Here is a 22,518-nt window from a genome sequence, read left to right on the forward strand (position 1 = left end):
TAAAAACAATGAGCTGTCACTGTGCACAACTGTAAAAAGAAAAAAATATATATATTAAAACCATTTTAAGATTTTATTTAAAATAAAAACAAAACTGGTCCATGTGTATCAGCAACCGATTTAAACAGACTTGAGTCCAAGGTAGCAATATATTTAAATTTTTTTTCCAAAATCCAACAAAGTAAGAAACATATTCATCTTTATCATATACAATAACTTTTTAACAGACAAAATATAAATGATTTTATATCTCAGTGATAATCAACAGCTATATGAAAATTCCATGAAAAGTATTTGTGCTTTTTCAAATGTGCAATCTTTCCATCACCAATAGAGGGAGCCCTGCATTTACAGACAATCAATGTGAAGAACATCTGTGTGGTTATTATAAGTTTGTATTTGTGAGCCTTCTGTTAGAGGCTGGTGTTGACCCAGCTCAGTGTATAGGAGCTGTGAGCGTCTGATAAGGTCCTTTTCAAGACAGTGTGTCCTTTTCCTGCAGAGCTGTGGACCAGCCTGAGCCCAGAGGCCTGTAGTCCCTGTAGGACACTGAACCAGTAGAGTAGCACTTCCTGGTCCGTCCCGGCCACCTCAAACCCAGCCCATTGGAGGTTCACTGTGGCCACCACATGATGGACATGCTGCAAGGTGCCTGACTCAATCCAGTTCTGGAAAACTCGCCATTCAGCACTCAGCAGATCTGCATACAGGAAGTGAACCTTAATGACAGAGAATAGAAAATCAATATCACTTTTTTCACAATGACGTACCTGTTTATATACACCAAGAACACCTAAATGGATTAATTGTGCTTAAGGCAATGTCTTTTATTCACAATTAAGATATAATAATAAAAATAAACATTATAATAAATACTTTTTTTATTTAGAGATAATGTACTACACATATAAAGAATATACACACACACACATACATATATATATATATATATATATATATATATATATATATATATGTATTATTTATTTATTTTGATCATGGCTATTTGTGTTAGTAAAGCAGTTAACTGAGAAGACAGAACCTAAAACTCTGTTTCTGTATCCCAGTGAATTTAGGTGCCCCTTCTTTAGCAGTAAGACTACTTAGCCTGAACTATTGGGGTGCAGCTCCCTCTAGTGGCTGCTGCTGGTAACTGTGCCAATGTGTGATTTCACTCAGCGTGTTGCCATGGCAGCCGGAGCCAGCAGAGCCCTGTTGCCATGGAGACATATGAGTGAGGGAAGTCTGTGGATGTGCTGGACTCAAAAGACTCCGAGGTATGTTTGTTTGGCACAGTAAATGTTTCTGAGTGTGTATTTTATGTGTGTGTATATGTGTGTGTGCGTGTGTATATGTGTGTGTGTGTGTGTGTGTGTGTATGCGTGCGTCTGTGTGTGTGTGTACTCACTGTGTGGTGTCCCAGAGCTGCCATGATGTCTGCCAGTGTGAGAGAAACACTGCCCAAGTTTCTTCTCATCTTGCGTTTACTTTTCCTTGAACCACGCCACTCCAGCCACATCTTATGCCGGCTCACCACGCCCCCTCCGTTACTTGCCAAACTGTTGCCAAGGTGACCACCAGATGTATTGGAGCTGCTGGGATCAAAACTATGAACTTCACATCCCAGCCTTGACACGGTGCTTTGAAAGTGTCTGTCTCCCCCGTCCATACTAAGGAGACAAAAAAAGCAGAAGCAATAGACTGAAAGAGGTGAATGGTTGAAAGAGGTGAACAATGTAGATGAACATACCTGAAGCTGTATGCTATACATGGGCCAGTCATTGTAGGAAGCAGCCACTCTTCAGCACAAAGCAGCCAGCGGGGAGGGGCTGCTGTGGGCTCTGGCTCTAGTGCCTCACCTGAAGAGAAAACTTTGGAGCAGTTTAGCTTGAGAAGAAGAGAACAGAAGGACTCAAATTAGATGACGAAAATATTTTGTACTTGAGCTTATAAATGCTGTAATGCATAAAAAAGTTGTTTATTTAGTGTGCAATATATTTATCACATCATTGTTTTTATTAATGAGAGCAATCTTAAAGCAGCACCTAGCAGATATGCCTCCTCACAACAAGTTAGCACATTTTTAGTGCAATAAAAACACCAATAATGAAATAAATGTCTTTTTTCAGTCTATTTTTCATTCAGTATTGCACTGTGGCTTCAGTGAAGTTTTTTGTAGTTGTCAGTCAGTACAAGCTTTGGCAGAAGTTGTCTGCCAAATAACAGTATTGAGTTGACAGTGTCTTACTGATGGTATTACCGCAGAGTTAACCTTACACTGAAGAAACTAAAAAAATAAATAAATAAAAACTTTATTTTATTGATTTTTGCCATAGCTGAGTTACTGACCTTGCTGCCAAAGCCCGTATGTCCAATAGCCTACCGAATTTGCAAAACTCTGACTCATAAAAAAATATCTTAAGTTATCTGAGGTCAGGACCTTGTCTTACAATCAGGAAGTTGCAGAAAAAAGGAAAGAACCTTTTACTTCAAAGGTTACAAAAGGTTTTCTTTTTTGTTATTTCACTTGATAAGTTTTTGTTTTAATGTAAAAGTCTTACTTGTTCAGTCTTATGTTTAGTAATACTGTAAGAGACAGACACCACTCCACTATGTTATTGCTGATGTGATGACTACCTGTGGATTGTTGATATAATTCAGTATTCGGTTCAACTCCGCTGCAAACGTCATATTTGCAACCCAAGGCTGCATCTCCAGAGTATTTGGTCCCATCTAGAATATCATAACATAAGATACACACAGTTATACTTTTTACTCTAGATTTGCAGATTTTGAGAGATTCAAACGAGACTGTAAAATGAGGTGAGAAGTGGGCAGGTAGAGTGGAGGTCACAGCCTGACCTCAGTCCTGCTGGTTACATGTGCTTTAGCCTGTAACTTACACACTCACTTATACAATGTCTAACAAGCCCCCACCCAGAGAGCCTCTGTCACCATGGTAACCTGAGGGAGGGGGCGATGATTCACAAGAGTGAGTCAGAGTCAGAGTCTAGCCTTGGGCTGAAAAGAGACAGCGGGAGAATGAAAGGGAGAAAGGGCGAGAAGTGAAAGAGGGCGTCCAAGGAAGTGAAGGAGGGGACCACTGCAGCCAATCAACAAACACACATAAGAAGAACATTTGGTTTGTTACAGACAAAGACCTGGAGAAAACAGCTGTCACTGCTCTGTGAAGTGGGACACGAGATGGACCCCTGCCCTCACCTGTTCAATCATGTCCTTAATCATTTACAGAGGTGTACCACTACACAGGCACATAACTAGGCCTACAACTGGCCCGGTTGGCAAGTAGACAAAACATTTCAAGAGATATATTGAAATATATTTAAATCTTTTTTTTTAAAATAGCTGGCCACTGTTAATTATTAAATATAGAATATGTCAAAAAGTAGACATGCGCCACATGGTGACCTTGTTTAACATCCCACATTAATCAACTTTTGATTAGGATGTAATGTCACACCAACGCGTGTTTCTTACCTGTCGCGAGTTCATCTCATTCTCGTCCTCATACAACCCCTCGCTCCTCCCTCCGTCTCCCCGCTGCACCCCCTCCTTCTCGTCCTGGCGCACACCGGCTCCTCGTGCAGGCTGCCCCCTCTGGCGTGTTTCCGGCTCAATGCTTATAACGCTGAACACCGCTTCACCCTGCTCCCCCGTGCCTCCGCGGTGAGCACTGGGCAATCTGGGCCACACCACTATCAGCTGCAAGGCCAGTAGCAGTGGTGGGATGAGAAGAAGTCCGGCTTGGTCCCCCCACCGCGACATAGCCTCACTCCTGCGCGCCAGCACCGGGGCACATCTCCGGCGCTCCGGACACAGCGCTCTCACTTCTCTGGGGACGAGAGGAAAGTCCCAGCTGAGAACTGCCCCCTCCTCTTTCCTCATCTGCCCCAGGGCATGTTGTGATGACGAGGCACATTCCTTAGTGGACAAGGGACAAGCACTGTAGCCTATACCCGCAATTTACACCCATTACCATCTGAAGAACGGTTTACAGCTAAATCAATCGCGTTATAATGCATACAGGTGGGATACTCTTAGGCCCAACACCATGGTTACTTCACTTATAATCAATCACTTTTCACTTAAGAGAAAAGGAAAGAAAGTTGTTGCTTAGCAAATTTGTTGCTAAGGAACAGAAATGTCCTGTTTTAAATTAATCTTAGTAGCTTGAGCTCAGTACTTTAAATAAACTACTAACTGAACAGATGAATGTACAGTGTATAGGCTACATTCACTTCTGCCTCCACAATCTGTCTCTTTGGTTTTGCCATGTAAGATTAAGCCACTGCACAGGTCAAACTATCTCATTTTCACTGTTTTGACTGTCATTATGGTCCCTCTGATAATGCTTGGTGAATGAATGGTCACACAAGGTTACAATTGTCTAGACCTATTATGTTTGTCGTTCTCTGTGTCTTTTGGCACGAACAGCTGCTGGTTTAATGATAAAGTCACATCTGCAACAGATTTGTTTAAAAATACTGTGTTAACAAAAACTGTTAAATATACTAAAATACAGGGCAGTATACTAAATAACATGTTATCACTGTTCTGAATTTATGTATATTCTTTTCATTTACAGAGACGCACCATAGGGTAGATCTCCACAGCTCTGAGAAACTGTATGTGGGCTGTGTGCGTGGACACTGCCCTCTCCACTGTAAATGTCTCTGCAAACGTCTCCTCTGGACATGTCTGCCTCTGTTTGGACTGTCTGTTTACAAACTGTACACAAAATGCTGCTAACAACCCACCCCCATCTGCGTTTGTACCCTGGCCTCTTTCTGTGTAGAAACACATACTCAAGTTGCACATGCATTCATATACAATCAGCATCTTCTCTTGTTTGTTCAGGAGCCTCCAGGATTTACAATGGAACTGTGCTTATTTGGGAGGAATTATGAATTGGTATGTTTCGATGAGACTCTTCTGGTTCCCTCCGTCTTTTTTATTTCCTCCTCTCTCCGCTTTATCCTCCCTGTGCTCCCCACCATCAATTCCTGTCTCTCCCTCCCCTTCCCTCTCACTCCCTGTCGAATTGTGTCCTTGACTGAACCCTCTGCTCGCAGTCCCAGACAGAGCTGCTCTACAGCACACACACATGTTCAGACCTCCCCAGACCCAGTTAAAAACCACACCTTATAGACAGTGGTACCAATGGCCAGAACAGAATGTGTATTTAAATATTTTGCACCTCAAATACATACATGATATGTAACAGACAGATATACATCTTTTCTTCACAAAAGCACCAAACAACACAAGACCACAGAAAAAGAAGGGAAAGAGTGAAAGATGGAGAAAAGCCCACCAACAAGACCCCGCACTCATCTCATCGATCATACATTCATATGCACACAAGTACATGCAGTCACACTATATTCTCTTTGGGGTCATTAAGTCGTCTGAATGTCTCTTCTCTTGTCGTGAAAATAGCTATAACACAGGATGCTAAATCTCCATGCTGCAGTCATCATCCTCCCCACAAAAGCAGATTCTGGCATGAAGATGTGGGTCCTTCGAAATGTAGAACAAAGAGCTTGGGTTTCAGATCTGGAATTGTATGTTCTGTACAGATGCTGGTATTTTCAGAGCAGGGATTGGTTCTGCAGTCCATGTTTCTCTCATGGGATACAACACGGGGAGTGCACAGAGCAGCGACTGAATGTAACTGTATGGTTGATTTTTAGGCTTACAAGTGGTTTTACGTTAGGGCACGAGACAGATAGGCAGGATCCATTAGTTGAGCCAAGACGTTGTTTTTAGCAGAAGATAAGCAGTTGATAAGAAAACACAGAAAACGCAGAGTGGATTTTTTTTTGACCAATTTGCAAATGCACCGAACATTAAAAAAAGCAAACTTCAGGGTGTTCTTGTACAAAGTATTGAGGTTTGTCTTGATCCGTCAGCATCTGTTTTGAATTTCTTCTCTGCCTTTCGCTTGTTCCAGCTAAGTCTGCAGTTGGGTGTACACTTATGACTCACAGGTGTCCAGGTAGCTGCTGCACATGCATGGGGCTGCTCGGATGTGTGTACTTGTTGTAGTCATGCTAAAGGTGTAAAAGTTGCAGTTTGATTTTGATTGTCAGAGCTGGAGAATTAAAGCTTTACTGTCCAAATGCTGGCAGCTAAATTCTCACCCTTCAGTTCGCAGTCTTTTACAAAGAATTCTCCTTAAAAACAAAAAAAAAATGCTTGCAAAATCTGTAAAAGCTTGGAAATGCATCTGAAAGAAAGAGGAGAAAAGGACTGTGTAAAAATTTTATATTGAGGACATAAATACTGATAACATATTTTTCTGCATTAGTGATGGGACAGTGATAGAAGCCCTCACCTAATGTCACCTCATGCAGAGCAGTTTAAGTTTATGTCTGTATGTAATGCATGTAATGTAATGTCTGTGGTGTACCAGTTTGCATAATATTTTAAAAAGGATCATGTCATGTCTGGAATGTAAAATCTATGTAGAAAATATACTTATTAATTTAGCTTTAATTGTGGTAAACATAAACTGAGATATAATAGCCAATTAACATCTTAGTATCTTAGTAGTTAAAAATACATTTTTATTTCAATTGAATTCATAATATTTATGCAAAGATTTGGGACTAACCTGTAATTACAGGCTGGTGACGCTGAAGCTGTCCTCATTGGCTTGATCCAAGAGTTGGCAAAGCACACCCCCTCCGGGAGGCGCTTGGGTGGGGTATCGTGGTCCCATGCCCTGGTAGGATGGCTGGGACATGGAGAAACCACTTATGTCCTCCTGATGGGGTGAAGAGTCTAAGGAGGGTTTGGGATAAGGAGACAGAGGCATAGGACCTTGGCGATGACCTGTACTGACTGTATGAGGGGCCATACCAGATGGGGGGCTACGCTCCTTGTAAAGCCCAGAGTGCAGGCTTGGGGTTGAGTGAGGGGAGAGGTGGGCATTGGGCTGGTTTTGGGGGAGGGAATGGGACAGGGTGGAACTCATATGGGACGACATGTTCGTGCTTTGGTGCTGTGGGTCGAGCTGCGCTGGATTCACATGCATATTATTCAGTGAATTCCCTTGTGATGCTCCATGGGGGCTCGTATGAGGATTACTGTGGGCATGAATGGCTGTATTTGAGTGTGTGTTGTGCATTTGTGGGCTAGGGCTGCCACTGTGAGATTGTCCGTACCAGTAGGGGGAGCTGCAGTAACTTGGGGAGTCATACTGGGAGAACTGTGGCTCTTTTGGTGGGGGACGATGGGAGGGGCTCAGGGCTGTGCCACAGTGTGGTGTAATTCTCGGTGAAGGGGAGCAAGATGGGGAGAAGGTCCGAGGATGGTAGGTCTGTGGGGGAGGTGGGGTGGGCTTGGGAGGATAGGGAGGAGAGGATACACTGGGCGACAGGGAGGAAGAGGACTCCCCAGGGAACAGAGTGGGATATCTCTCCTCAGAAGAGGGTGTAGAAGGGTGGGCAGAGTAAGGGGAGGTATACTCACAGGGGTCCTGCAGATAGCTAGAGGGGGGAGGAGGGTTTGGAGTGGCCAGAGGAGAGAGGCTGCTGCTGTCCCCGCTATAATAGTCCAGAGCTTCATGGCAAAGTGCAGGGCCCTCCAGGGGCCCAGGAGTCCCTCCAAGACTACTTCCTGTCTGAGCCAGCTGTGCCTTTCCTCTCCCTTTAGCCCCAGACCTCTGACAGGGAGACAGGCCTCCTCTGCCCCCTCGGGACCCCCGCCCCCGCCCCACACCTCTTCTAGGTCCCGGTGTTGGGGAGGAACCAGACGGTGAATGTGAGTGCAAAGCAGAACTGCCTTCTTTATCCATTTCTGTTCGTTTTCTTCGCCCGCGTCCTGGTTTGGAGGTTCCTCCTCCTTGAAAGAGCACATTTTGACTCCAGTTATAAGAGGGTCCTGTGGCACTCTCATGCCAGTCCATCATTAACTTCTCCAGGCTGGATAGGCTGGACTGGCCCCCCTCTCCACTCATGGGCAGATGGGATGCCTCACTGTGTCTGTATGGGCCAGATGTGGGGTGTCCACATGCAGCAGAGCTCAGGTGCGAGGAGTCAGAGGACGACTCAGAAAGACTCTCAGGGAAAGGCAGCCGTTTGGCCTTCTGGGGCGTGTAGTTTGAAATGTCCAGAATGTCTTTAGACTCATTGGAGCCATATTCATTAAAGCCATGATACTGAGATCCACAGCCATCAGACCAAGAGCCATAGGTTTGTCTACAAAACAAAACAATAACTTGTCATTTTGAGCTTGTAATAAGCCAATGATTTTAACATTTCATGTTAATGAATTATAAACTATTATAAATCATAATAGCATTTTAATGTGAATAATAAAATAGTGCTCACCTATAGCTCCACTGGTTGGAGTTGTACTGTTTGAAATTATCTGGAGAGGACGGATTGAAGGGTCCTCCTTTAGCCACAGACATGTACCCTCCTCCTGGGGAGTTAGGGCCTGTTGAAGAATTATATCCACCAAATCCCCGTTTGGGACCTGTCGGGTAGTTTGAGTATCCAGCTGGAGTGTTTTTGCCATATGCAAAACTGCAGTCAGGGGACCTCTGGGACAGCCCTGCTGGAGAAGAGGAGGAGTAGCCAGAGGAGTAGTGGCCATAGGTGGACGTGCTGTGGGAGCTTGGGGAGTGAGACAGAGAGGGAGGGGTAGATTTGGGAAAAGAAGATCTAGTAGGAGACAATTGGGCTGGACTAATATAGCTGTATGAAGGCCTAGCTGAGGAACTATGCCCCTGGGGTGCCCCCTCTCCTCCTGCACTTTTGGAACTCCACTTGGGAAACCCTGGGTTCATACCACTACTAGAACCCTCATAACTGGGGTTACACTGACTTTTGTTTGAGTCTGACTGCACAGAGGAAATGTCCAATAAGTCTGATGAATCATCTGAATCAAGAAGGGACCGAAAATACCCAGCGAACAGGCTTTGGTCCTCTCCAGCTGGCCCACCTCCTCGGCCCCCTCCAGAACCACTGAATGCCCCGCGCCCATACTCACAAGAGGAGAAACCACCTCGAGATGGCCCACAGAACTGATACCCCGTTCTCACTTTGTCTAATCCCCCCTCCTCCCCCCAGCCTTCTACCCCATTGAGCCAGTCATGTCCCATGGAAAAAGTGTCCCCTTTAAATGTACCATTTTTTCTCATTCGCCGCTTTCTTACGGTTTTCTCACCACCAGGTTCAGTGCCCACAACACCACCACCCCTTCCATGCCCCCCCTTGCCTCTTTTCCTAGGCAGTCCATGGTCAGACATACTCAGTTTCCTCTTTTTACCAATAGATTCAAAGAAGTCACTAAAAGTGCTTTTACTTTGCTCAGTTCCTCCAATGCCCCCTGCCACTCCATTGCCTCTGCCCACACCTCCTCCCCTTCCCATTCCCCTGCTACCTCTGGGCCGCCTGCACCCTGTGAGCCTGTGTAAAAGAGTGGAGATCCCGGGGTTTTCCATTGGTGTATGGAAGCTCTCTGGCTCGCTGGGCGTCCAGCAGCGAGGGGGAGAGCAGCGCCCAGTGGCAGGAGGCGTCCGGTTCAAGAAGGCCAGTTTGGACAGCACATCCCCATATTCACTCTTAACATCATTAGTGTCATTAACATAAGATGGAAAGGGGCATGGTAGTTTAGTCCGACGGCGCCTGCGTTGCTTCTTTACAGGCTCTGAATTTCCATTGTCCACAGCTGGGGTGCCAGGAATGGGCAGAGTGTCTCCCGGAAGTCCAATAGGAGGCTGTTTAGGGGGCCGTCCCCGTCTGCGTTTGAGAATAACGGGCATTTCTCCAGGAGGAAACATCACCATCACACTCTTCCCATTATTCTTCATGCGGAGGAGGGCTGTTGGCTCTCGGACTGCATCAGATCCCTCCACACTGCCTTCGTTGGTTTTCTCTGTGACTGAAAGTGTGTCCAAGTTGGAAATCTTGTAGCTCTTCTGGCGACGGCTGAGGCTGACAGGAATGCGAGCCACCTTAACAACAATCCTTCTCACCTGAAAGTATCAATGTAATCCAAAGGTTCACATTACATTCTGATCATTTTGAAATTGATGAATAAAATATATACTTACACCAGTGTATCGTCCTCTCCTCCTGCCATTGAGGGGCATTCCTTCAGCATCCACTCTAGTAGAAATCCGAGGGGCAGGGCAGGGAGAGGTGAAGGGCACATGAGTGGCAGCCCGAGCCATGGCCAGTGCTTGTGCTGCCTGACGCTGTCTCAAAATACTTTTGGGAGCAGCTTTGTGAACAGGCTTGGTTAAAGGCCGGCATCGAGATTTCGGTCCTGGCCTATGGCCAAGTCTTGGCTCAGGTTTCAAAAGGGGTTTGGGGACAGTTAGAGCCAGAGGGATATCTGTAGGACAAGGAGCAGTGGGAACCACAGACTCCTCTTTGGGCTGTTCCTCTTTTTGGACAACTGGTGTTTCCTCGTGTTTGACAGTCCACATTTTCTCCTCTGTTACTCCACTCCCATCAGCTTCTCTCTCTTGCACTATTCTTTTGTCCATGTTATCTGAGGAGCGTCGCAGTCGGGTTGATTTGCGCAGGTGACAAGGGAAGCGGGGCCGACCAGAGCTGCGCAGTGCATACTTTTTTTCCCCTTCAACTGGAGCAGAAGAAGACTCTGTGCTTTCATTAGGACAGAAAGAGGAGTCAGTCTCTGTGTTTGGAACAGGAGCAGCCAGCCGATTGTTGGGGCTCGGGAGATCTCCAGGATGCACAGTAAGAGAGAGGGGCTGAGATGATGTCCTAGAGTGTTCAGGAGCAATGAAGGAGCTGACCTCCATGTGCGTCTGCATGTTGATCAGTGTCTGTGTGAACAGGTGGTCCACAGCCGAGTCTACCTGCCTCTGTTTGCAGGCCCCAAGCCCCAGTCTGCCCTGTCGGTGCAGCCCGTTGGATAGGGCAGAGGGAGAGGAGGGGGCCAAGTGCTCTGGGTTCACCAAGGCCACTTCATTGTTGGAGAGATCCTGCAGCCCCAGCTCCCTGCTCCACAGCTCAGGCTCCTGAAGCCCCCCCACAAAGCCTCGCTCGTCTAACCTCGGCCCACCACAGCCCAGTGGAGGCACGAAGCGGCCCGAACGGAGGTGATCCGACAAACCGCTCATTCAGCAGATGCACTTAAGTAGAGGATTGTAGTGGGAAAGGGAGCGATGGAGATGTATTGAAGTATTCACCTGCAAACAGAAAATATCACATCACATTCACAGAAAGATAGCAATGCTTTTCTGTGTAATGCAGCTATGACAGACGATTATATAAACAGACGATTTCCCTCGAACCAAGTGTTCACTTTCTTTAATCTAATCTATGTCAATGACTGACAGGAGGTTTTAACCAATCACAGTGAAGTGTGAATTCTTATAAGCATAAACATATGGCTTTTGTCACATTTTAAAGGCACTCTAAAGTTAGTATTGTATGTGGATTGTGATCTGGCTCTTATGAGATCCTGATATTATTTTTTCATCCTATTGCCGACCCCTACATACACAATTCATATGCTCCTCCTTAGATTGCCTTTACCTAAGAGTTCTGGCAGCAGTTGTGATTCGGATTCAGAGTTGAGCCTGGCTGTGTCTGCTTGACTGGCTCAGTTCTGCAGGGGATCATTGGGTCATCAATACTGCAGTGGAGAGCTTGCACACTCTCTCTCCCTTCTGCTCCTGTCTTCGGCCCATGGCTGCTGGAAGAGGCCCACAGACCGACAGACGGATGGATAGATAGAGAGATAAGGACAGAGAGGGAGGGGAGGGAGTGAAAGAGAATAAAAGATTAGTTCATGATGTCACAGCATGCATCAGACCAGACTCAAATCAGTATTTTGGTGAGCGCCGCACCATCTCAGACAAAATGAGTGCTAGAGATGACTTGCAGTATAATTATTTCAAGACAAAGTGCTGTTGTGAGTTGGTAAAACAGACACCCAGTTTTTTGTGTAATAAGTCTCCTTGTTCCCCTGTGTAGCATGTAGCCTATAGATTGCATTTTAGGACAAATGAATTGGGGAATAACACAAAATTGTCAGTGCTCTGCAATTTATTAGTGACGTATCAGATATGACAATCTAACAGGTGGGCGTAATGGACTCACGCAATTCATACCACATTTTGCCAAATTGATGCATATGCATTGCAAAGCACTGGCACTGGAGGTGCAAGAATAAGAATGTGTGAATAATCGCAGCCACCAGGGGGAAGCAGAGAGGTGATGAACAGAGAGGTGTTAAGAGGATGGAGAAATGAAGGTGACAGAAAGAGAGGATGGAGGGATTAGAGAATACATGTAAAAAGAAACAATAAAATCTGGATCACACGTGCTTTGCAGTCACACGTGACGTCTGCATGGCCTAGTAGCACAAACGTTGACCAGGCTTGCACAAATACACAGGCTTGGGCTGGCTCAGGCACACTGTATCAGCAGCCCTTCCAACATGCAACTACGCAGCGCTGTCCATCATCAGCTCGCTCTGCCTCCCTCTCCAACATATGGCTCCGATTAAGAGAGAGGAGAAACAAGAAACAGCGAGAGGAGCGGCTAAAGACAGTGGAGCTAAGGAAAGTACAAAAGAGGAAGGCGTGAGACAGCAGAAGTGAAGGAGAAGTGAGAGATGTCATGGCACGAGGGGGAGAAAAGAGTGGGGAAAAGTTTTATGGGGGGTGGGCAATGGCAGACTTTGGGGTTGCGTACATGAAGAGAGCGGAGCAGTGCTGAGAAATGACACGCAAGTGGGACACACAAACATTACGCACGCACTACACATCAATACTTTAGAGAGCGCGCCACCCACAGCTTCGCCATGCCCACTATAGCCTACCATCTCTCCTCCAGCTCCACCATTCTCACTTTCAGTCTCTTCTAATTAACAGCATTCGTTAATTAAGCCTCCATCTGACCGGTGTGCGAGAAAGAACACATGCTTTAATTAAACATTGTGGCACGTGCTTACACATACCCTGTCACTCAACACAACACACGCAGTGACACAGAGATGCATGCAAATATGCCCCCCTCCCTGCTCCATCCTCCCACACACTCACACATCCATTTGCACATAAAGACATACATCTCCCATTTGTACACACAGGCACAAAACAAAGACACACATGCAAATATCCTTTTACTCAACTCTGTGGGGGGTGTCTCAAACTGAGCTGAAAGGTGCCAGCCAATAAAATACTTCCGCTATGATTCATTGTTTAAGCTAACACCCCTAGCATCACTCAGCCTGGTTCCAATAAATTCTCTGTCTTGCATAGTGATGCTGAATACTTCATTTCAAAGTATTTCACAGATCCTGAGTGAATAGTGTTACAAAATGTGTAAGAGTCATATGATCTATTGGACTCTTATACTTGAAATAAAATGTTATCTTTCTGACCTGTTAAGGCCTATAAATTCTGCCAATTAGGCCTACTGCATACATTTTTAGACTGTCAACAACCATGCATAGCTGAATCATTTGTTAAATTCTAAGCTTTGTGGTATTACCAGTGCCACTGTGGAGCAGCACTGGCTCTAGTAGTGCATACTGTTGTTATACTTACTTTGTATGTATGTGGTATGTGAGTGAAAGATTGGAGATCAGAGAGGCCGTTGGTGCATATTGGCAGCCACACTTCTGTCAGGCTACCCCAGGGCATCTGTGGCCACAATACTACCATACCACCACCAATGGTGTCTTGAAAGGCGCTATATAAATCACATGCAATATTATTACATGATTACTATATTATAAATTTTTTGTGAAGTAATACTTTCCCAAAATATGAGCTTCATGTTATTGTCATGGCCTTACAATTGTATTATTACACTTTGTACACAGTACAGACTGTCAATTAGAGTAACTTTTCCATTTTCCTCTCTTTATAAAAGCCTGAAGACCATCTCAGGGCTTACATACACACACATACCCTCAGCTTACAATGGGGACATCGCCAGGAAACACAAACTCAGTTGTATTTACAGTTCTTCATTTCTAAGGGCTGGGCTATTAATCGCATTTGAATAGAGATATTCAGTCTTGTCTAATGGTCAGTGATATGCTAGGTCTTTTTAATCAAGAGAGCTACAGCTAACCCTGTGCCAACCCAAAGTCCAAACTCTGGTTTGGAGCAAAGTTTGGTGGAATAAATTGGGTTATTTTTTGTGGCACTGGTTTAAAGTCTGCCTTGTTTATGTCCATGAAATCAATACTTAAAGCAATTTGTATTTTGTTTTTGAAAAGAAAAAATAAAATGGAATTGGAAATTGAGACAGATCAATAGCACTCACTATAGCACATAATGAGAAAAACTAAAAAAAAAACTTCATTCAGAGGCCTACCTATTTTCAAAAGCAGTAGAACAGTGGGGCAGTCAAGGGAGTTTCTGGTTTCCAGCCTGGGCACTTGGCCTGTTATGCCTGCTGTGTGAGAGGGTTCAATCACCATGCACACAGTGGCTATACAACATATCTGCTCTCTCTCCATCTATCTCTGTGGCACAAAGGCTCACAGACTCACAGGCCTGCCAGCAGCAGTCCTCAATGACGAGCTATAGTTTTGTGTGCGCTTGTGTGCGTGTATGTGCGTGCACGGAAAAGTGTGTGTCTTCCTGGGTGTGTTTGTAAAAGCACTTGCCGAGCTCGAACGGGTGTGCAGTTGTTGCTAAGAGACAGGCAGTAGCACTGAGACAGTATGGTGGGGTGGGGGGGCATGATGGGAGGGGGGCATGGGGGGGATGAGAGTGGTGGTGGTGTGTGTGTGTGTGTGTGTGTGTGTGTGTGTGTGTGTGTGGTGTGTGTGGGGGGGGTTATACACAGACAGATAAGAAAAGTTGGGGGTGCACAGGAGATGGGGAGAGAGTACATGTGTGGCCTGGAGAGGAGCAGAGGTGTGCAAGCAGGGAGGGGAGGGGGAAGTGGGTCAGGGGGTCCACAGAGACCCTGTGACACACCATCCTCCTCTCCTTCATCCTCATCCTCCTCATCACCTCAACCCAGCAACCTCCAGCGCTGACACACACTAACAACTTTTCAACAGAAGTCAAAGAGACACACTGTCCGGGCCGTTAGGAGGGAAAGCTAGAGTATCCGTGCAGATGGTAAACATGTGTTGGACTCAATACATCACACTTTGCATGACAATATGCTGTGGGAAAACACATTAAGCTACATAAAAATATATTATTTCATATTTGAAGATTCTGACATGACTAGTGATGCATGTCACGGCAAAGTAAAAGAGAATCAACATACACTACATATTATCTGTTTCCGTTTCCTTAGCTTGATACAGAAATATAAGCATTTTTAACATTTAAAGTGCAGCAATACTATTCAACAACTAAATTACAAAGTCCAATGACATGTGTTTCTAATATTGCTCCTTGCATCAAACACAAGCCAACTCTCCCAACAGTACATGCAACTTGAACTGCGTGTGGATATGAAATAAAATGGCACACTATGAAGGGGAATTTTAACACATGGTTTTCTCTATTAGCAAGTATGCAGCCAAACACAGGTTACAGATCAAGTCGTCTCCCTCTCAAGTTCATCCATAATCAGAACTAGTAAATCTAAAGGTAAGTGCTTGCCAGAATGCAAAAGCAGTATTACACTACTACTGCTTAAAACTGCCTGCACATAAACTATAACCAACAGTCTTTTTCGAACTGAGCTGAACTTTGAACTTGCTTGGCCACTGCTCCATACACAAATGTCAGTGAAAAAGTGGAATATGCTGACATCCACAACCTCCAACCCCCCCAACCCACCCACCCAAGCTCTCCTCTACTGCAACCTCTCCTCTGGTTCTCACCCCCCACCCGCTGAAAAGAGCCCGCTGCTGCCTCCCTCCCCAGCTGCAGGAAATTCCTAATGATCTTCATCATCAGTGTGTGTGCTGCATCTCCTGCCAAGCCTGTGCACGCAGGCTCACATACAAGACGCAGGAACAAATGAAGAGAGAAACACATATGCAGACACAAAGGCAGACATCTAAACAGACTTCACACACACAACATACTGTTAGCCAGGGATGCACACGGGGGACCAGAGAAGTAGCTCCAAACACTAGGAAACACTAAATGAGTCCCCCCCCAACCCCCCACTCTCCCCTTCTGTCTTGTGGTTTCTGCTGGAGCCTAGTTATTTTAGGCCAAGGAAAGGACTGTATTACTCCTTCATCTTCATCATTTCTGCCTCCTCTTCCTCTCATCTCCTCAGCATCAGAAGCAGTAGCAGCCCCCTGCCCAACAAAGCTCTACCTCCCTCCCCACCATCCTCCCCAGACCCCCTCCTCACATTAAACTCAGTCTGACACTCTCACTCTCACTCTCTCTCTCTCTCTCTCTCTCTCTCTCTCTCTCTCTCCTCAGGCACTTTCCTGACGCTGCTGCTGATGGCTGCCCCTCAGATGGATCATGTGACCAACCTCGCCAGCTGGGAACAGCCAGCACAGAGCGCGCCAAGAGAGACACTGTGTTAAGCAATGTAAACACAAACATGCTACATGAATAAGAGAGGTAACTACTCTCATATATATGATTTGCATGATATAAGAATAATGGTGAAGACTGGGAAGATGATACTATGTTGTGCATTGCAAACTGAATTTCTGCTTGATCATGGTCTTTTAGGCCCTTTGTTATTTAGTAATAACTTTAACTTTTGTCTTTGACTGAGTCCATTAAAAATGGGTAAAAACACTTGAATACAGAGTTAATCCCTCAAAGTGTGTAGTGCTCTCTGACTCAGAGGAGCACACACAAAGTCGTGACAAAAAGAGGAGTCAAACTTGGGCCCTAGAACATGACTGCTGCACAGCACACAGACCATATGTTGGACCCAGGCTCCCAGTCGGCCCTTGAGGCCAGTGTTTTGGAGAGGGGCCTCTGCTTCGTGGCCCCGACTTCCTGACTCCGCCTTCTCTTGCCTCAAACTCCTGCTCCAGTGTTGCTGTGGGAGATGCTGCTGCAGCACCCGTTGCCAAGGAGAAAGCTGCTGGCTGTTTGAACAACAATGGCCGCCTTGTGAACATTCCAACTGTAGGTACTGACAGCTCATCAGCCACAGCAGCCGCACACGCACACACCCAACACTCTGCACGCCACAGCTACACAACTGTACCTCTTCCACTTCTTGGCCTGCAGCCTGAGCGAGGCTCCTCACACACAAACACAGCCACACTCACAGCTGTGCAGACCAAGAAATTATGACTTGTGCTGAGAGGATAAGAAGCCCTTCGGTCTCTCTGTCTACCTGGATCTCAGTATCATACACACACAGTGCATTCATCCATCTTCCCCCTTCTCCCCAGCTCGTCTCTGTCTTTCCTTATCTCTCTCTCTCCTCCCCCTCTACGGCCCTCACTCGCCCATCCACACCTCTCTCTCTCTGCAAGTCTGCCTCACTCTCCTCTGGAAGGTAGCAAATCTTCAGTCCCTCTGGGGCATACACTTCCTCAAAGAAAGAAGAAAAGAAGAAAGTAACAAGGGTGAGGAGGAAGAGAGGAAGGAGAGGAGACAGACAGAGCCTTGGTTCATCAGTGACGCTCAGGGCCTGGACTGGAAGATCACCGTGGTGGTGGTGGCAAAAGTGTGAAGGGTGTACCCGCATGAATCACTGATGATACTCTGACTCATAATTTAAAAGACATAATACTCTAGATGTTACATTATCACTGCGTCTTGTCTTTATTATTCCGACCCAGTGGGGTTTTCCACAATACAAAGTTAACTAGTGATTTTGTTTGATTTGAAATTCAGGCCAGATGAATCCTTTCACAAATGTACATAACTGATCTAAAGAGGGCTGTTTATTGAAGATTGACTTTTTTACTTCTCCATCACTTGGAGTCAGCGAATGTAATTTCATCAAAGGTTTATACAGCTGAGCTCAACTCCATCTTGAATTGTGATAAAAACATACAGATAATGCAGATGTATTTGGCTTGAATAGAAATATTCAGTAAGATGAGAAACTAACTGCACAATGAGTGTGATGCTGAGAGTTTGTGAGACAGCAGGATGTTGCCAGACACCAGGATGAGGCTGTGTGCATGTGTGTGTTTTCCCCATCTCTCGCTCCTCTTTAATAATTGAGCTGATTCTGTCCAGCTTGTTAGGGAGAGGTACACAGACGCCGCTTCACACTCTTCTATCTTGTCCTCTCCCTCTCTCCATCTCTCCTCATATATCACCCCTTTTTTCTCTTCTGACCCATCCGTCCTCTCCTCAGTCCCTTCCCCCAGCTCCCTCGCTCCTCTCTTCCTTTGCAAATCCCTTCTGCTCTTTGACCTGTCTCTCGCCTCTTGCTGCCCCCCCCCCTCCTCTTCAGCACCATCTCCTCCCCCCTGCCTGCCCTCCATCATCCTTCCTTGGGTCTCTCCGCTCTGTGCTGCCTCCATCCTCCAGGAGGTGAGAGGTCGAAGCTCCCTCTCTCCTGCCGCTGTCAAGACTTAAAACCGGCTACAACCAGCCCAGTCGTAGGGTGTGGGAGGTGGTGGTGGTGAGGAGCCAAGCAGGGAGCTATAGGTGAAGAAGGGCTTGGAGCAGTGGTTCTCAAACTGTGGGGTGGGTAAAGCAGATGGTTCTTAGGATTTATCTTGTTTATCTTGTTACACAAGACTGGAATATTTGCTTTTAATATCTTGAATGAACATGTCTTATAATTTTAATACCAATTACAAAAAATATACAGTATAGAACTGAATTAAGATAAGCTGTTTTTGTCTTGCTCTAGTCCTAGTTAAAGATGCACTATGTAACCTTTCTGGTAAAGATGGAGATGTTTTTTTCTTATGCTTATTCATTTTGCTTTTATTTAACTACAGGTGTTTTTATTGGTAAAGTTTGCCTCTCCACAGGTCTGATTTGGAACTTGATGGTGGGGTTGCCTGCATGTCTATATATGGATGGACTCTAGAAAACTTACATAGTGGACCTTTAAGTCAATCCTGTGTTCTGGTTTTGTTCTTTTTGGATCTTGATTTGCTCTGTTTTACACTGTTTAAGGTCTGTACAAATATATTGTTTTTATTTTCTTCTTATATACAAGTACCTATCTTACGACAAGAGAGAAAGAGAGCCAAAGGTTTAATGAGGTGGCATTTAGAATGAAAAAAACTTGTGAACCACTGATATAGAGAAACACATTGGAAAAAAGTGAATGTTGGTCCAGAAGAGGGAAAGGCTTCTCCTCTTGAGTCAGAGGAGAAGGTTTTATGAATGTAGCGTGTGGGAGGTAACAGAATGAAGCACACTAGCACAGCTTACACTAATGCTAAATGGTGGCTGATGTGTGGGTGCTGTGCGCGTGTGGGAGAGGTGAGCCACGTTTACCTGCCTGCGGCAAAAGCCATTTCACTCCAGGTGACAATTAGATTAATAGAAGTCGTAAAAAGACAGGACCTCTCACTCCAAGGACAAAGTCAGGACTAATTATTTTTCCCATAGTACTTTGCACACTGCACAAATTAAAAGTTATAAAAAGGGATCCTAAATCTTCAAAGGATGTGTTTCATCTTTTTATTGTGAATAAAGGAAAAAGGATGCCAAAACTTGCAGCCAGAAACCCTGTCTATGTCTGAGGAGATGTTTTAAATTCTCTTTCTCTTTTAAAGAGGCAGTTTTATGTAAATGTAACTTTTATGAGCTCCTAATCATGTTTGAACAGTGTTCCCTAGTGATTAGTTTACTCAGAGTTGTATTTTGATTGATCCATGCACGTTTGAGTAATCCTGTACTGTCCGGCATTTGAGGCTTAAGTACTCAAAAAAAAAAAGTCAGTTTTCAACTACCCTCTAACTCCACTCACTTCTCTGTACCTACTTCCAGTTATTCAAAAAGATTCAGACTCCAGGTCATAGGGTTCAAAAATGTCACATAGCCATTTTCACCAATAAAAACAAATAAATGAAAATTTGCTACTTGTTATGGTGAAACGCCACTATGAAGAGGCCTGGATTATCAGCTCTGCAGTTTTGAAGAGGAAGTCAATAGACTCACTTCTATTATCATGCTGTTTTAGATCAATATTGTGTTTTACAATCAATTAACACAATGTTAAATAATGATCTATGCACATAATAGTCTAATACTAAATACTCCAAAAGAATAAGAAAGAATCACATACTATTATATTAATTTGATTCAGGTGATTTTTTTTTTTTTACTGTTACTGCCATTGAAGCATTTTTTTTAACCCATTAACAAACAATAAAAAACCAACCTTTCACATAAACTGAATAATTTTGGAGATGTAAGTGTTCAGTCAAAGTTAGATGCAGGAATTCATGCAACAGGTTGAAATATTTACCAAGAACTCACATAATTCATTTTAATTCGACATTAGACTAAGATACATTTATACATGTTACATGTACACAGTTTTTTCTTCCTTTCCCTATATAATGTGCATGTATGAGTCCATTATGTCTTTTCTATCACCATGACGACCTCCATATCAAGAGGACGTCTGACTATGGCAACCTCACATGCTGATAGGCAGAGAGTGAAAACAGGTGATTGGTTGAGCTGTCGGCTGTCATATCAGCAGGGTATATATTTGTGACACACAGCAGCTTGTCTGTGCCATCAGCCCACACACCTACAAACTGCAGCAAGACACACAAAAGGTCCTGCACACCCTCAAAGTACACATGTGGGCCCGTGTACACAGTACACACTACTACACACTACTACACACTAGCACACACTAGTACACACTAGTACGCAGGTACATAGAGGAACATAGACACACGTCTCAGAGATGTGCTGTGTTAGGTGCACTGACCCTGCCAATGAGGACAGAGGAACATCAGCGGAACTACAAGGCCGTTGCTATGACAACTGGCCCCGCTCTCACAGGTAGCAGCACAATAGGCCTAAAGCTGGGCCCACACCTAAATATGTAACCTCAATATTATAAGTCCTCATTCAGTGTTTATCTCACACAAAGACCATAGAGAAAGTCTGACCGACAGCGGCAGGCAGCCAAGGTAAGGCCAGCTCCTTTTCATTCCAGCATTCACAGGGTTGAAGTCATTATGTCCAAGTCCACTTGCCAACACAGGAACTCAGGCTTCAACTGCAGACTATATGAGAGTGAGACAGACAGATAGACAGACAGAGGAGCATTACTCTGCATACTAACAACACCTGCACTAAAGCAGCCTGTGCACGTCTCTGCGGGGGCCTTAAATACCCAACTGTCACTGCCCAGACACTGACTCTGCTCCTCTCCTGTCTCCTCCACTTTCTCAGCTCCCCCTTTTCTCCCTTTGTACACCCCCTCCACACAGAGCACCTCAAACAAGAGCTGATAATCACCAGCATGACTACAGCACTGCTGTTGCCACTGCAGGATGTGCCACTGCTGCTGTGTCCTGTTCTAACATTTAGTCATTCAAATCTCCACAGAGCCTCACCTGTTCATAGAACACCCATCACATGTCCACATGGAGCGAGGCGCAGAGTCATGCTGCTGATATGTAAATGCATTAGTTAAGTCCCATTAAAGTCACACTAAATATGAAGAGACAAATGTAAAGATGTGGCATAGGGCGCAGAATACACCGGTCATCTCTTATCCTATGTCCATTCAATGAAACATGTCAGAAATATGTCAAACAGGTGGGGGCAGCCAGGGGGCACGGCGCGCTTTTACTGTATGCGCTTTACTACATACTGCATGCCCACACTGAAGCGCATTTGTGCCCAAGTAGTAAGCATGCGGAGAGCTGTCTGTAAACGGCGCCGACGAGGTTAATGTAAAAGGGAAAACGTAGCCAGAGATACGCAGCACAACTGGCTGTGAGGACAGTACGCTAATTCCTTGTTGTATACACAAGACGCTGCATGTGCACTCACCACGAGACGCGCAGCGCGGCTTCTAGTGCGGTGTGACAACCTCTCCTCAGTCCGCTGTTCTCCTCACTTCTCCGGGTCACGGAGCCGCCAGCGCCCAGCTCTCCTTCATCCGGACTGAAGACGCACTGGCCAGGCTTCCAACAGAAACGACTGTCTGCTCTGGTACTGTCGCGCCAACAAATAAAAAAAAAAAACGCTCTGACTGACTCCAGTTTCTGTACCCACAAAAACAAACAAACAAAAGAAATAAAAAAAATTAAAAACGGGCAGAGAAACGTTAATTCACAGTTTTGTGCCTGATTCGGGAGCTGACATAGGAGTGTTAAAGCGCTCGGCTCCCGTTTGGTGACAGACACGGGACTCCCCAGTATCCGGGAGGCGAAGACCGATCGCGCGCCTTTACCTCTGCAATTCCAGCTCAGTCTGTTGTGCGCCCCAGTCTCCGCTGTGCCTCACCAACGTGCCTACTTGTCAAAGCCATCCGGGTACCCGTAAGTGCCTTCATTGGAATCATGGGTAGTGTAGTTTTAAAGAGCGACTGTGAAGTGAGCGGCGGTAAAAAACAACGAAATTATTCTTGCTTACAGACTGTTAATTTCTCTGATGTCACAGACGTCATAACACAGTAACTGTCACTGTGACGCAGC

General features: G+C 45.2%; 2 protein-coding genes across 11 annotated transcripts; both read right to left on the reverse strand.

Annotated features, from left to right (window-relative positions):
- Positions 1–106: 106 nt before the first annotated feature.
- On the reverse strand, positions 107–5,046 carry LOC129410020 (probable methyltransferase-like protein 24). The gene is made up of 5 exons (XM_055157066.1): positions 3,499–5,046; positions 2,638–2,733; positions 1,751–1,887; positions 1,409–1,670; positions 107–719 (listed from the first exon to the last, which is right to left on the reverse strand). Exons 1-5 carry the CDS (start codon positions 3,904–3,906, stop codon positions 414–416), a joined length of 1,209 nt encoding a protein of 402 aa, XP_055013041.1. The 5' UTR covers positions 3,907–5,046; the 3' UTR covers positions 107–413.
- A 130-nt stretch (positions 5,047–5,176) lies between these two features.
- On the reverse strand, positions 5,177–22,429 carry ahdc1 (AT hook, DNA binding motif, containing 1). Of its 10 annotated transcripts, none has more exons than XM_055157029.1 (8): positions 21,872–22,263; positions 21,430–21,482; positions 12,835–12,908; positions 11,544–11,703; positions 10,088–11,194; positions 8,358–10,009; positions 6,638–8,225; positions 5,177–6,250 (listed from the first exon to the last, which is right to left on the reverse strand). In XM_055157029.1, exons 5-7 carry the CDS (start codon positions 11,123–11,125, stop codon positions 6,644–6,646), a joined length of 4,272 nt encoding a protein of 1,423 aa, XP_055013004.1. In that variant the 5' UTR covers positions 11,126–11,194; positions 11,544–11,703; positions 12,835–12,908; positions 21,430–21,482; positions 21,872–22,263; the 3' UTR covers positions 5,177–6,250; positions 6,638–6,643. The 10 variants fall into 10 exon arrangements, with proteins under 10 accessions (XP_055013004.1, XP_055013003.1, XP_055013000.1 ...); XM_055157028.1 differs by having other exon boundaries at positions 21,430–21,485; XM_055157025.1 differs by lacking the exons at positions 12,835–12,908; positions 21,430–21,482 and adding an exon at positions 22,275–22,429 and having other exon boundaries at positions 21,872–22,086.
- Between the last annotated feature and the right edge of the window lie 89 nt (positions 22,430–22,518).

The sequence above is a fragment of the Boleophthalmus pectinirostris genome, unplaced genomic scaffold, assembly GCF_026225935.1.
Source record: "Boleophthalmus pectinirostris isolate CB_2022bp ecotype Guang Dong unplaced genomic scaffold, ASM2622593v1 HiC_scaffold_21, whole genome shotgun sequence".
Classification (NCBI taxonomy): domain Eukaryota; kingdom Metazoa; phylum Chordata; class Actinopteri; order Gobiiformes; family Gobiidae; genus Boleophthalmus; species Boleophthalmus pectinirostris.

Bases quoted from the DNA above. Each gene is read 5' to 3' on its own strand.
- LOC129410020 (XM_055157066.1), bottom strand. From the start codon at position 3,906: ATGAGGAAAGAGGAGGGGGCAGTTCTCAGCTGGGACTTTCCTCTCGTC. The intron at 2,734-3,498 runs GTAAGAAACACG...ATGATATTCTAG, and splicing joins ATGAGATGAACTCGCGACAG to ATGGGACCAAATACTCTGGA. The intron at 1,888-2,637 runs GTAGTCATCACA...CTTCTTCTCAAG, and splicing joins ATTATATCAACAATCCACAG to CTAAACTGCTCCAAAGTTTT.
- ahdc1 (XM_055157025.1), bottom strand. From the start codon at position 11,125: ATGAGCGGTTTGTCGGATCACCTCCGTTCGGGCCGCTTCGTGCCTCCA. The intron at 10,010-10,087 runs GTAAGTATATAT...TGATACTTTCAG, and splicing joins GGAGAGGACGATACACTGGT to GTGAGAAGGATTGTTGTTAA. The intron at 8,226-8,357 runs GTGAGCACTATT...TTTGTTTTGTAG, and splicing joins TCCAACCAGTGGAGCTATAG to ACAAACCTATGGCTCTTGGT.